This window comes from Magallana gigas, chromosome 3, assembly GCF_963853765.1.
Source record: "Magallana gigas chromosome 3, xbMagGiga1.1, whole genome shotgun sequence".
Taxonomy (NCBI): Eukaryota; Metazoa; Mollusca; class Bivalvia; order Ostreida; family Ostreidae; genus Magallana; species Magallana gigas.
This window is the reverse complement of record NC_088855.1, coordinates 24,544,560-24,559,324: the sequence shown is the minus strand read 5'-3', so window position 1 is coordinate 24,559,324 and position 14,765 is coordinate 24,544,560. Positions and strand designations below refer to the sequence as shown.

The window sequence follows — 14,765 nt, the reverse complement described above, 5'->3', positions numbered from 1 at the left end:
ATCGGCACGCACTTGGACATCCAAACTTTGTGGGATGATAGACCTATAGCTGTAGATGTGTTTAAACTATTTTGTTTTGTTCGTCGTAACTTCCGGTCGTCACCGGAAGCACTTTAAAAAAAATTATTTATAAGCATTAAATTTCTTTTCCATAGAATAAACATTAAACTATAATTCTATACATAAGTTATCTATGCGATGTTATATCAACAAAAAAATTCTACTTCCGGTGAGATATCTCAACTATCTCAGGTAGCTTTTTTAAAACACATTTTGTACCCGCGAGATCTCAAAAACTATAAATGATCAAATCATGAAACTTTCATGAATGATAGACATTTGATTGAAGATATGTTTAACCGGTTTCATTTTGTCATCCGTCACTTCCGGTCCACACAGGAAGAGTTTAAAAAAATCAAGCTGTTTATAAGTTTAACTGTTTTCTTTTGATATTTTAAGTTTTTTTGATTAACAATTATGTACAAAAGGCAAGTATACAAGAAATATATAAGACAATTTACACTGCGCACTTCCGTTTGTCCGTTTCCTGTCCCGAGACAAAAAACCTTATTTCGACGAGATTTTAAAAACGGTAACAATTTTAACAACCCAACATCGTGGGATGATAGATCTATGTATGTACATGGGTTCACATTAGTTTGTTTTATCCGGCGTAACTTCCGGTCGTCACAGGAAGTACACCCAATTTTGATTTTTTAAAAATATTTGGTTAATTAGCATGGAAGTAACATTTAAGCTAAAGAAATACAAAAGGTCATATACACATTATAAATAAACAACAGAAAGTTCTACTTCCGGTGAGACATCTCAAATATCTCAGGTAGCCTTCTTTTTAAAAAAAACAAAGTACCCACAAGATCTCAGAAACTGTGAGAGATCAAGAAACAAAGTTTATATGTATAATTAACATTTGATTGAACATGTGTTTAACGGGTTTCATTTGGTCGTACGTCATTTCCGGTTCTCACTTGAAGCGTTCAAGGAATAGAAGTTTTTTTTTTAACTTTAGATTTGTTTTAATATTTTACTTAATTTGATGAACAGAAACGTACCGTAGGTAAATGTACTAAAATATCTACTTTTAATTTCTTAAATCACTTCCGTTGATTCGTTTCCGGTACCGAGACTAAAAACCTTTTTTCAAAGAGATATTATAACTTACAAAAACTTGAACATCAAAACTTCGAGGAAAGACAAAACAATGTATGAAGATATGTTTACTATGTTCTGTATGATCCGGCGTAACTTCCGGTCGTCACAGAAAGTACTCAAAAATTGATATTTTGTCTTTTTGTTTTTTTTTTCTTTGGAATTCTTTTACAGTATATGTTATATCCATTTTCTGTTTACAAGAGAAATTGACTTTTTGTACATATTAATACATGAGGAACGGAAGACCTTTTTGTTGCTATAGCAACAAGAGTCTAGTTGGTATTATTATTGATTAATATAATTTCGATTCAACATAATTTCCACAGAGAAATTAATATTTGCAAATAAGTTCTTCACAAAAAATATGAATTTTAAACATATTGTAGCATAGGTTATGTGGCTTTGCAGTGTATAGGAAACCTATATATCTCTCCAATGTAATCAAGAGTACAATATATTTGGGTAAAATTATACGCATTTAAATTAATTAAGATATATTTTGATATATATGTCTATCATGCATGCAGTGCGATGATAGATGAACATAATACCATGAAATATCATTGTTGCTCATTGCATCCAATATCACATTTTCTTTGATTACGGAATTGTACGCGTTATTCTCTCATGTAAAATATTGATAACGCTAGCTCCCATTGGCTGTTTCGTAGAATGCAACATAACTTTCAAACCTAAGATAAAACACTGTGCCAGATAATGATGCCAGTGTCAAGATGCCATTTTACATCCGCTTAAGATGCAGGTTACTTTCGTAAAAATTCATGCATAAATGATAGCTAAGTCATTGTCTAAAAAGTATATAACCACTTTTGATTTTAGTGTATCTCCTGACAGGTGAGATATTTACCTTCAAAACTTAATATCATACAGGAAAATAAAAATTCCTATAGGAAAAATAATTTTCCTACTTGAAATATTGAAAATCATACAGGATTTTCTAAAAATAATAGTTTATGTACGAGAAAAGTATTTACACGAATTTAGCTCAGACAGGTAGTTTTCCTATAGAAAATGAAGATTTTTTATCGGATTTTAAAATCCTATGGGAGTTTTGCTGAATCCTGTTGAAATCAAAATTCCTATAGGAAGTTCTTTTTTCCGATATGAAATTCCAAATATCATGTAGAAAAATTGTTTTTTCCATGAAAAAAAAAATTCCTGTAGGAATTTATTTTTCAACGGTAACTATCTCATTATTTAACCAATGTTCTATCATATGGCACCTTTGTTTTTTTTTAGTTATGTGCACCTTAGACGGGTGCAAACATGCCACTGTGGGACTGGCAAATGCCTGACGTCATGATGTTCAGAGTACATCTTTTAAAACTTACATCCAGATATTTTCCAGTAATAACATTATGAATAAGCTTCAATTAATGTGTTTGATTTATCATATAGGTTGATATTTCACGGGGCCTTTCTTTTAATGTGTACACCTACGTATAATTTTGAATTGTTCTAAACGTACGTAACGTTAGTGATATATGTATCTGAAGGTTATTCATTATATTCAATCTTTAAATAGGACTATCTGTGTTTAATAACCGATATCTGTTTAATGAAACACTATATCGCGTCAATTTTTGGAACATAAAATAGTAAGACAATACTTAATTTGAGATTCCAATATTCTTTGGTTTAAAGTCCAATTCTTAGAAATATTACTTTCGACAATATATGGTTTATTGTTGACATAACATAAGTTTTGACCGTGCGCCGTGACCTCATTATTGCAGGATTAAAATTTTGAATAGTTCTTAAAAATAAAGACATATTATTATTTTTTTGACTTCAAACTATTTGAAACTATTGCTTTCAACATTTCAAGATCAAAGTCCACTTTTCAGATAAGACCTTATGTGGGCTCTATTTATAGCAAAAAATTTATATGAATAATTGAGCCCTCCCTTGTCAGCAAAAAATGTTTTCATTTAGCCTGAGCGTCTTATTCGTACGTGACGAGTTTACTAGAGTCATTTTTGCGTTGCCTATCAATTGGAATCTTTGGAATATTCCCTTGTTCCAAAGTCCAAAACCAAAAACGGCAAAGGCATGCCAGGCTGAAAGCATGACGAAATTATTTGAAACGATTTCAAGCACTAAGCAATTCAAAAACCAGTTTTTCAGATATTTTGAGGTGCTGGTTGATGATGATATAAAGAATGATGTCCTACCCAAACTAAAAAATTAATATGTTGCCGTTGCAACAAAGCCAATAGATACATGTATTTGCTTCAATCAAATGATTTCCAAAATACCCTATCTCATGTACACATATTGATTAAGTTTAAGGAAATATTAAGTTTTCCTTGGATGAACACTTTGATTTTGTAAAAAAAAAATGATGAATTATAGTCTAAAAAAATGTTTAAAATTTTTCGAACATTAAAACAGCATTTGAGGGAACTTTAACCATTCCATTACGCCCTATTGCGTAATATAATCGATTCCTTACTACTGAGTCACATAATGCACCCAGAAAATGGACCTTCGAACCCTACAACTGGACTTTGATACATGTAAAACACAAATATTTAATGAAATAAAGTAAAAACATAGGAATCACGTGGTGGTCTGCAGGTAAGGAAGGCGGTAATATTGACAATCAGCTGATTTTGTTTACAAGACCACGCGGAGATTCCTCGGTTACCCTTCAAGTCCGTGAGATAACTCAATATCAACACAGGTCTATCTCATTGTTTGTTATTACCTTCCAACATTGCAAACCAAGAGGTCCTGGGAGAAGCCCATTGGTAACATTTGTATCGAAGAAGAAATACTAGTGACTGAATGATCATGACTTGTGTGAAGAAATTTATCCCGTTAATTTTAGTTGTATCCTCAGCTTTTTCTGTTTGTCACGGGAAAGTGACCGCCCAGAACATGTCAGTTGGGGACAAGGCAAGATGGGTCGGTAACTTTGTAGGAATTGATCAGCCGTCAATTGGTGCCTCTATGTATGATGCCGGGGCCCATCTTGTTTCCAAAGTCGGAGCTCAGGCGGCGGGAATTATTCTGGGAGGAATGCTGCAGGGTACTAAGGACCCCACGGCAGGCCGGGTTGCAGACGTTGTCCTCGATCATCTTTCGGATGCTTACAACAAATCTGGAGTGGGCAAGTGGAACAGGACCATGCTGCGTGACCACCAGAGTCAGTTAGGGGGATTGATTCTCAGCAAAATGGACTTTGTGGGGACGATACATGATATCACCAGACTTGGCGGTGCCCGCATGCTGATGCCTCTGACCAAGGATTCCAAAGTGAACAAAGATTGTTATGAAGATGCAATGGACGTTCTGGATGCCGTCAACGAGATGCAGAGAAGCGATCTGGCGTGGGCAAGAGTCAGTAAGTAATGCAAGAATTTTTAAGTTTGAACAGTAGTCCTATAAACGGGAAAAAACTTTCAATTCATCTTATTTTCAGTTAACTTTGTTTCAGTTTTAAAACTGTTTAGATTTTTGCCATTACAATCAACTGCCTTTTTCTACACAATTAATATGCTTAAAAGGAATATTATAAAAATTCATATTTTAATACTTACGATTTTAATTTGATAATCGAATTCAGAATTTTTCCTCAAGATATCTTTTATATTTTTTATTGAGTACAGCTTTTACATTGTACAGTAACAGCTGAAAAAAACCTCGCTTTTTTCACGCTGCTATATACAAACCGTAACAATTTGAATTAAAACTAATTAATTTACTAACAGTAGAAATAATATCAGCCTAAGTCAGTTGACAAGTGAGACTTTTTGCATATTTTGTCAGGGATATTCTAATGCTAGTAGCTACATAACACTCTTATCTCAAGAGATTAATTTTAAGAACTTTTCGGGGGGAAACGAGACAAAGTTTCTTTTATCTGTCGCACTTACTACATTTCCTACAAACCTTGGCTATTAATTTGAAAGTGCACTTTGGCTCAACGATCTGTTGATACTTGAAATGGTGATAACACATATACAATACACAGACTGTACCCAGATACCTTGCGATAGCACTAAATATGCACCGGTCAGTGCAAATAATCACCTATATATAATAAACACGAGGGGAAAGACAATGGGGGCAGTACCGGTATATGTACACGTGTACTCACACTGCCGACAGATTGGTCCAAATACACACAGACAATGACCATCAACTTTGATGATAAGAATGACTGAATTCTTTTGACACAGATTTAATTAAGTAAGCTAGTGTCGTGTGGGGTTAAATATGTTTACAAAATATTGCTATATATACACATTTTCAAGAAGACACATAATTTCTATTTTATCACTAACAAAAATTAAATCATAAATGCAGTGTGTTTTCTTATTATTTAGAATACAGAACATTACAAATTATACACTGTATATTAGAAATCGAAAATGACAATTAAAAACCCCGAAAACAGCGTTGTACGTATCAATATAAACAATAGTGAAAAATCTTATAAATCATTTGTAAACATTAGTTTGATACACATTTCCTAATTTGCGTTCCACGAATATTAAGCCTTATCATGATATGATTACGATGTCAGATTTCAGACCCTATCTTGTTTATTTTTAACCCCATGTTCAACCTGATTGTGGAATAACATATTAACGAAATATTTCCTTTTTGTCATCAGTCCAGATGATATGATATCTACATGTATATATAGTCGATTGATTACTTTAGAGCGATCGGCCGCATTGTTAACCCCTTCTTTAAAAATGTGAACTAAAACAGTTTATAATGTAGTTGTTCTTTTTTATAGTTTCTTCAGTAGTTTTAGTAGTAGCGCTAGATTTTGTTTTCTTTGTTTTTACCCATGTAGTTTATTTCTTTTGTACTGAAGAAGGGACTGGTTATCCCGAAAATTTGACAATATATAAATAGTGCCTGTTTGGGAGGGTAACAGTTGAAATTGACACCCCGAGGAAACCATTGTCAACCGACGCGAAGCGGAGGTTGACAATGGTTTTCGAGGGATGTCAATTTCAACTGTTATCCTCCCAAACAGGCACTATTTATTTTATTATACTGAATGTCTTAATTTCAGAGATTTTTTTTTACCGATTTTATATAGAAATGACGTGAATTCCACGGCGAACCGTACGCGCATAATTTACGCGCATGTAACAACTCGTTGTGTTACCCATTGCTAAGTGTGTTGCTAACGCTGAGGGTAATAGAAGGGATTATCAACTGCGTCTAAACCAATCAGATTTCAGTATTTAACATGAAAGTATAATAATATATTTTGTTCGTATCGTTAGCCATCATTTTTAGTGCTCTTTATATATATCTATATCATTCACTATGGGCAGGTATATGTCAATTTGAGAGTTATAAGCAATGTTTGTGCTTATTATATATAATATAAACACCTGACCCCAATCACTAGAGAGCAAATGTAATTATACATGTACCAACGCCCATTGGGGTACCCGGTCGCCATTTTTGGTCTTGACGTTCTAAATATTGGACACATCTTTATCTATTTGGGTTAAACGTATTTAGCTGGACAAATAATAGCATATATGAAAACTGAACGTGTTTCGTACATCATGACATTTAACTAAAGCTTAAACTATCGAACGCCTCAAATGGCCTGTGAATAAAGATGATAGATAGTTCTATCTTATATGGTGATACACTATACTTAAAAATTACATGATGATACTTTATTTTCATATGCTGATACTTCAACATTATATGCTGATACTCATCATTATATTCTGATACTTCAACATTATATATAGGACGGAATGGGTGAAGGGAGTGGGGGCAGTTTCATGTTGTAAATTTTTAATTTACTGGGGAGGATGTAAACGAAATCTTGAAAAGTGTTAATATTGTTGATTACTCTTAAATTCAACACATACTTCTAGAAAAAAAGGATAGAGGCCGATTACATATTTTAGTTTATTATACTTTCATGTTAAATACTGAAATCTGATTAGTTTAGACGCAGTTGATAATCCGTTTTATTACCCTCAGCGTTAGCAACACACTCGGCAACGGGTAACACAACGAATTGTAACATGCGCGTAAATTATGCGCGTACGGTTCGCCGTAGAATTCACGTCATTTCTATACAAAAGCAGTAAACATTTCTCTAAATTAAGACATTTAGTATAATAAAATAAATAGTGCCTGTTTGGGAGGATAACAGTTGAAATTGACACCCCGAGAAAACCATTGTCAGCCGACCATGATTGCAGTTGCGGAATTGATTTGAAAAAAATTCTGCAGTTGATAAATTTTCACTTGTAACCTCGGTGGCATCGCTTCAATTTATTGATAGACGTTTATAGCAGCTTATCGAGCGATAAATGGTAGATATTTAACGTTCAGTCGTCCGTCAGACGATTTCTCAAAATCGCCCGACAGACAAGTCGACCTTCGGTCGATTTTCGTCGTCAGTCGGTGTCTACCGGTGGACAATTATGAAAAACCCGAATGCCTAAATGTTGATCGACTGACGACGGACATTATAAAACTGTCTGTCGAAGGTTGCTATACGGACTATTTAACAACTGATTCAACTTAAGAAATCTGCCATCGACGCAGTTTAATTTAGCTTGACGAACACAAAATTGGTCGGCCGACGAAAAAAAAGTGATATCGGCGGGCGTAACGGCTGATGATCTGTCGACTGTCACCCGAAGAATTTTTGCTTCAGATACCGTCGGCCGTTATTGTAAATGTGAATGGGGGTTTACAGCAGATTTATAATATAAAGTTTACAATGTATTTTAAGTTCACGTCTAAGGATAGCGGGGAAACAAATACTTGATCGTCCAACTGAGGCAAAGTAAGACGTCATGACCATTGTGACAAATTTAGGCTTTGCAGAATCTTACACATAAAAAACCATGATAGACAGATAAACACAAGCAACTTGTATAAGTTTTCTATATTATTGATAAACACAAGCAACTTGTATAAGCTTGCTATATTATTGATAAACACAAGCAACTTGTATAAGCTTGCTATATTATTGATAAACACAAGCAACTTGTATAAGTTTTCTATATTATTGATAAACACAAGCAACTTGTATAAGTTTGCCATATTATTGATAAACACAAGCAACTTGTATAAGCTTGCTATATTATTGATAAACACAAGCAACTTGTATAAGTTTTCTATATTATTGATAAACACAAGAAACTTGTATAAGTTTTCTATATTATTGATAAACACAAGCAACTTGTATAAGTTTGCCATATTATTGATAAACACAAGCAACCTGTAATAGTTTGCTATATTATTGATAAACACACGCATCTTGTATAAGTTTGCTATATTATTGCTTTATAAATCTTCGATCACATAGAAACTTTAGAGTTTTTTTCCCTTGCTACTTCAGTGTTTGACGCCACAGGCAAGATACCCTCCGGAGTGCTAAGAGGACACACTACCTCGTTAGGATCCTACGACTCTTGTCTAGCAATCCACGGCAGGATTCCCAGAAACATTGTCATCGGCGCTCTAAACAAAACCGCGTCCCGCTACCCTCGGGAATTTGATACAAAATATTGCCGAGCTACAATGGCCCTGGATCCCTCTGTGCTAGGGGGACTTGTGAGTACTAAATCACTAGAAATCAATATTTTGATATCATTACTGTCATGATAAGGTTTATACCAACTTCTGTGGTATATCTTTATTTGTGTTGACTTATATTTCTTGGATTTATGGATACCAATTACCACGAATCGACAATTATTGATTTGCTTATGAACAAATCTCGAGAAAATTAAAATTATATTAACCAGTCTACTCGTTTTTGGTAACTATAAGTGAACAGCGATGAGGGAAAATAGGACTATTTAACTGTGGACTGCATCAATGAATATTTAGTCTACATGCATGTCTGAATCATTGAAACATTTCTATTTCTGTATAAAGGACACCCATGGCATTCACCCACTGCTTACATTAGGTATGTGTCTACCAGATTCGTGCAAAGCAGAGGACGTAGATGGGATTCTGAAGTTGGGTAAGAATTTAGTATAGTTATTCCATTTATACTCTACATAGAAGAAATACCACTCGAGTTAAAGTAACATTCAAACCAATTATCTGAGTTTATCGTCTTACGTCAGGTTTCCTTGGTCGAGTCATGGGATCGAGTGCGGATTCAACAGACGTTTATTGTCCCGAGGAACGTTCTATTGGAGACGACACACCGGCGCTTGCTGCAGTGTATGTTCAAATTCTTGTTTTTCAAAATCATAAACTTAATAAAATCCCCCATTTTTTTGGTACTTATTTCGTTTTTTGTATTTTTTTTTTTAGCATAATTCTGTCCTTCTTTGGACTTTTGGTTCTTTGTGGAACCGTTTACGAATTCCGTCAAGAAATCAAAAAATCTGCGCAAATGAAGCCGAAATCAGAGAGTGATCATTATGATGTTATAGGTAAAAGTAAGTCCGAGAACGAATACACGTCATTTAACAAAGCCTACGTCCATGACGAACCGAAGACGAACGGTGATATCTCACCGCAAAACGGTGATATCTCAAAGCAAAACGGCGATATCTCAAACCAAAACGGGGGAGGAGTGATACAAAATGGAAACACCAATGTAGAACTTCCGGCTGGGTACATGCACCACAAAGAAGACAGCCAATTAAACCCCTCCGGGATTCCGAATGGAAATACCGCGGAGACGGATACAAATAAGTTCATCACTGTCAATATCAAACCGCACCCTAGTACAGAGGCAACGCCCCATAAAACGAGGGACAGTAAGGGGCTCATATACTCTAAAACTACAAATAAAAAAAATAAAAAAATATATATACCAAATTGAATGCTTTTTTTTTCAAATTGATGAAATTTTATATTCACCAAGGCACACTCGGAGCTATCTTGAAGAGCTTTTCGATCATTACCAATGCCCCCAAACTTTTGTCTGGTAAAAGTGGTCCGGGTGCCATCACATGCCTCCATGGAATCCGGTTTTTTAGCATCACGTGGATTATCTTGGGACATACGTATAATTACGGCCTGGTGACCAATCCTGGTGTCATGACAACAAGTAAGACACGTTAAACGTAGTTACTAGTACGTGTGGTAGTTCCAGGCATTTTCAGGAGAAACAATACGAAAAAATCATTCAATGAGAGAATAATAATAATAATATGTAGATCTTCAGAAATGAATTTCAGAATTAAATCATGAATTGTGTGTTTATGATTTTCACGTAAACGGAAAAGTGTGTATGCTATATAGTTTCTTGGAGATTATTTTATATGATGTAAGGTGTTGAAATAGTATAATGAATGAATTGTAGTAAACTTTGTGGATGCCGTTCCTATGACACAGCGCTTTACCTACCAGGCGGTAGTAGGGGCAGGCTATGCTGTTGATACATTCTACATGATCAGGTAACCCATATCCATGTAAAATGGTAATTACTTTTAATGTTATACAATTAGTTAAAATCAGTCAGAAGGACACTAATTATCAAGATAAAGTGAGCATGTTTTGATTTTTTTCCCCTTTTCATTTAGTGGGATGCTCCTGGCTTTTATTCAGCTTAAACAGATGGCAAAATTAAAGAAAGATCCCGAGCCAGGGAAGATCGGATATTACGTCTTTTACTACTACTTCCACAGGTTTTGGAGGTGCTGTGTAGAAAACTAATTTACTACCAAATTTTTTTCATCCACCATTTGCTTGTCAATCGATACATTACACTTGATTTATTTTTAGGCTAACTCCCATGTATATGATCATACTGATGATATACACTTGTCTGACCACGTATCTGGGTGATGGTCCAATGTGGCCAAAACAGATAGAATCTGCACAAAACTGCAGAGAGAGCTGGTGGACGAATCTGTTATACGTCAACAACCTGGTGCTGGTTAACAAACAGGTGCGAATGAATGAAATGCCCAAAGAGGACAACGTAAACAATATATATATATATATATATATAATTATGATTATGCATATTCCGTTTGACATGTGTTGTGTTGTCCATTTAGTGTATGGCTTGGTCGTGGTTCCTTGCAAATGACATGCAGTTTTACGTCGTCTCCATTGTGCTTCTCTTTTTCCTCACCGTGTAAGTGTCTCTGTCAAACCTTTGGTCTGTGACAAAGCCTTGTGTCTACATCAATGTTTTGTGTCTGCAGCGATTATTATAAGTTTGAACATATCATCCCTCAGTTGTAACTTTCTAAAGATTGTTATTTTAAACTAAGATCTTTGTATCAACTGTCATTTTATAACAGTAAGATAAAAATGCACTTTCATAGTACCAATTTCCTTTCTTGAATCTAACAACGTAAAATTTATAACCTCAGTAACATCAAACTGGGCTCCTGTTTTGTTTTCCTTCTGATGACCGCTGGAATCGTTTCTGCTGGGGTCAAGGAGCACACGTACAACGGAAGCTTCTTCACGTAAGCGGCCTTTATTCTCGTGCAATGCGCTGAATCTTTTGGTGAATCTATGGGTATATTTTACCAGTATTCATCAAGAACGAATAAACATGTAAGTCAATACTTTGAAAATGAATTTCATATGTAACAGGATGAAGTCAGACGGTGGTGCCTTCTGGAACAACGTCTACATAACGCCGTGGTGTCGAGTGGCCGCTTTCTGTGTTGGTCTGTTCCTCGGCATCATTTTCTACAAAAAGCCAAAAGCTTACTTATCAAGGGTACTACTGCATACTCATATATTACGCTTTATGATACAAAAACAATATTTTGTACGATGTGGGGATCCCATGGAAAATAGTATTTTACGTAACTGCGTTTTTTCTATTCAATTCAAATTATAACTATATCATATACCAATATGATGGAATACTAATTTCTATAGTTGTAAATTACCTTTGCATAATGTTGTGCATGTTACTAAAATTTATACGTCACTTTACTGCATTGTTCACAGGTGAAGACTTTTATTGGGTGGAGTATGGCTATCTCAATCGGATTTACTCTCGTGTATTGTACATACAGTGAAAATAAAGAAAATGGCGAGACGTGGTCACGAGAATTCCGTGCTGTGTACGAGTCCGTTGGTAGGCCGTTGTGGGCCGCTTGTGTAGCCTGGGTTATAGCAGCTTGTCATTATGGACGAGGGGGTAAAAAAAATCTATTCAAATTCGATGATTAAACATGTATTCCTTTCACAAGGGTACTTTCTAAAGGTTCGAGACTGGGTCTCATTATTTCTACCATAGAAATGTTGATGAAATTTCTTGCACTAAGTTTTATTTACATATCTAAAAATTCAGTCATTTATTATACGGATTTTCTAACGGGTCATCGAATGTTATTCATTTTCACTATTGGATACTGTAGGACGTTGTTGATTTCTTTGTCGTTCAAATCTATGAAAACAATTGTAAAAGGTCACCAAGTAGTGACATTTAAAAAGTCGACTATCTGCTCCAGGTATTATAATATCAAAGTGAATTTGTTTCAATGGGCTATCTCTTTCTTAGTTAAATTGGCAAATTACGGTATATAATGGCTAAGAAACATGTTTTTAAGAAGTATTTATCTGCTTATTGTTCTGTTGATGCCCCTGTTATATGATTCCCGGTGAAAAGAACTACGAGTCCTACTATTTGTTTGGCTTCACGCAGTTTAAAATACCAGGAAACGATGCTGTCATAAGCGCCATTTAAGCATTTTACACTATTAATGCCAAAAAATAACAGGGTTTTTTTTATCTGATAAACGTTACGGATTGATTATGTTAATTCAAAAACCACACAATGTAAATAGCAATATAATATAACCACACATGTAAATAGCAAAACAATATAAAGCTGTGCAAAGTCTTCCGCACTCGAATTGTACTCAGCTTCGTTAATATTCAGTTATGGCATATAATCAAAACCAGATTTCAATTTAATTTATTAAAGGTATCGTAAATTCAATCTTGTCGTGGAGTGGATTGGTGCCCCTGTCCAGGATGTCGTATGCGGCCTACCTTGTACATCCAATGATGATGATGATCTACGTGTTCTCCAAGAGAAATCTTGTGTATCTTGCAGATTTTGATGTTGTAAGTGTATATAAATCACCACAAATCACATGATTTAAACCCTTTTCTGACCATGTCAGCTTTTCTGACCATGTTTTGTCAACCGTTCCCGTCTGTAAACTTTTCATATTTTCGAATTTTTAACCAATTTTAAAAAAATTGCCACAAACACCCTTTGGTTAACAGCTTAGAAGTTTGTTCAAACTTAAAGACCGGAGGAACAAGAGGGATTATTTTTTAATTGATTTTTTCTGGAGAACATAATTGCCATTTTTTTTTCAATTTTTAAATTATGATAAAGAAGTATTACAAAATTGCATTGATAATAATGATGGGTTTTTTTTGCAATTAATTTTGTGAAGATTGGGTCAGAGGTGAGCCTGCTGGGTATTCAATATCAAATTGAATATATATGAGCGCGTATTTCATAAGCATTTTTTCTTTAAAGAATTACTACGTTTGGTAGATCTACAAATGCAGATTTAAATCCTCACCAAGCACTGTAAATACTATTTATTGTAGATTTATCTGTTCCTTGGGCATACGGTGATGACGTTTATGACATCTTTTGTGGCATCACTTGCCTTTGAGGCTCCGTTTATGGCCTTGGAAAAGATAATTGTTGGTGGAAGGAAGTGAAAATAAGGACATAAACAAGGGCTGATTTTCATCTCTGGATTCTCGTCTGCTTGCGTGTAGCTATTGTTGGTTTATAGATGATATCTTTGTACATACCGAGAGCCATACACCAATACACTGTAGAACCAACTATTTATCACCTGAACTTCGCCATTTCTCCACACTATGATATTTCCAATAGACTGTTTAACGAGCAGATCTTGTGATAAATTATATAAAGACTTCTAATATAAACTATCAAGGGTACTTTTTGCAGTTCGTGATATCTGCTATTTGATGTTAAACTAAAACGTGCAATCTTCTGTAAATTTCATCAACTGTAATCAAGTACAATTTATATTAGACCAAGATTAAGTAATAGTAAACTTGAATTCCATGCACTTTCGAATTTATTTATTAGTACCTTTTGCTAAAGAAGATTTTTTCTGGGTTAAAATAGCATGTATCAAATGTTAAATTTAAATATGTAAAGTTTAGCTCAGAATATATACCTTTACATGTATTTAATTCCTTGAACTTAAAAAATATTTTTCATCGCTGTAATATTTGTTTAATTGATATAGAGGTTGCTCATTTCCTTTTGTGCAAATGAGCTCGAAGGCATAATTTGAAATAAAAAATAACACAAATAACACATTCTGTGCAACTGATAAACATGTTTCTTCACTATGGAGCTTTGCCTCATATCTTCACCAGAAACTTAAGACATGAAGGAAAATGTTTAAACTGTTTTGTAACTTTTTGAAAATCGTACATGTATGTCTGCCTACACATGTGAATCGTTTAAGTATCGAAAGATTTTCAAATGAAAGTTCGATACTTCTATATCATTGCTTTTTTTACTTAGTATACGGATACTATTTCTCTGATTTATCTGTGATATTTTCTTTCAATAAACCTTGCATTTAGCTTTGTGTGGGTGTTTT

The 14,765-nt window shown here is 34.5% G+C and overlaps 1 protein-coding gene across 1 annotated transcript; it reads left to right on the top strand.

Annotated features, from left to right (window-relative positions):
* The first annotated feature begins 3,864 nt into the window (after positions 1-3,864).
* Positions 3,865-14,751, top strand: LOC105319603 (O-acyltransferase like protein). Its single transcript, XM_011417198.4, has 15 exons — positions 3,865-4,543; positions 8,549-8,763; positions 9,091-9,181; positions 9,288-9,387; positions 9,481-9,932; positions 10,040-10,225; positions 10,481-10,574; positions 10,701-10,814; positions 10,903-11,068; positions 11,181-11,260; positions 11,502-11,600; positions 11,731-11,860; positions 12,097-12,289; positions 13,079-13,221; positions 13,723-14,751. The coding sequence occupies exons 1-15, from the start codon at positions 3,985-3,987 to the stop codon at positions 13,837-13,839; spliced, it is 2,739 nt and encodes a 912-aa protein (XP_011415500.3). The 5' UTR covers positions 3,865-3,984; the 3' UTR covers positions 13,840-14,751.
* The last annotated feature ends 14 nt before the right edge of the window (positions 14,752-14,765 follow it).

Excerpts from the sequence above, each read along its gene's own strand:
- LOC105319603 (XM_011417198.4), top strand. The coding sequence starts at position 3,985 with ATGATCATGACTTGTGTGAAGAAATTTATCCCGTTAATTTTAGTTGTA. Across the intron at positions 9,933-10,039 it reads GCCCCATAAAACGAGGGACA|GCACACTCGGAGCTATCTTG; the intron begins GTAAGGGGCTCA and ends ATATTCACCAAG. Across the intron at positions 11,601-11,730 it reads TACAACGGAAGCTTCTTCAC|GATGAAGTCAGACGGTGGTG; the intron begins GTAAGCGGCCTT and ends CATATGTAACAG.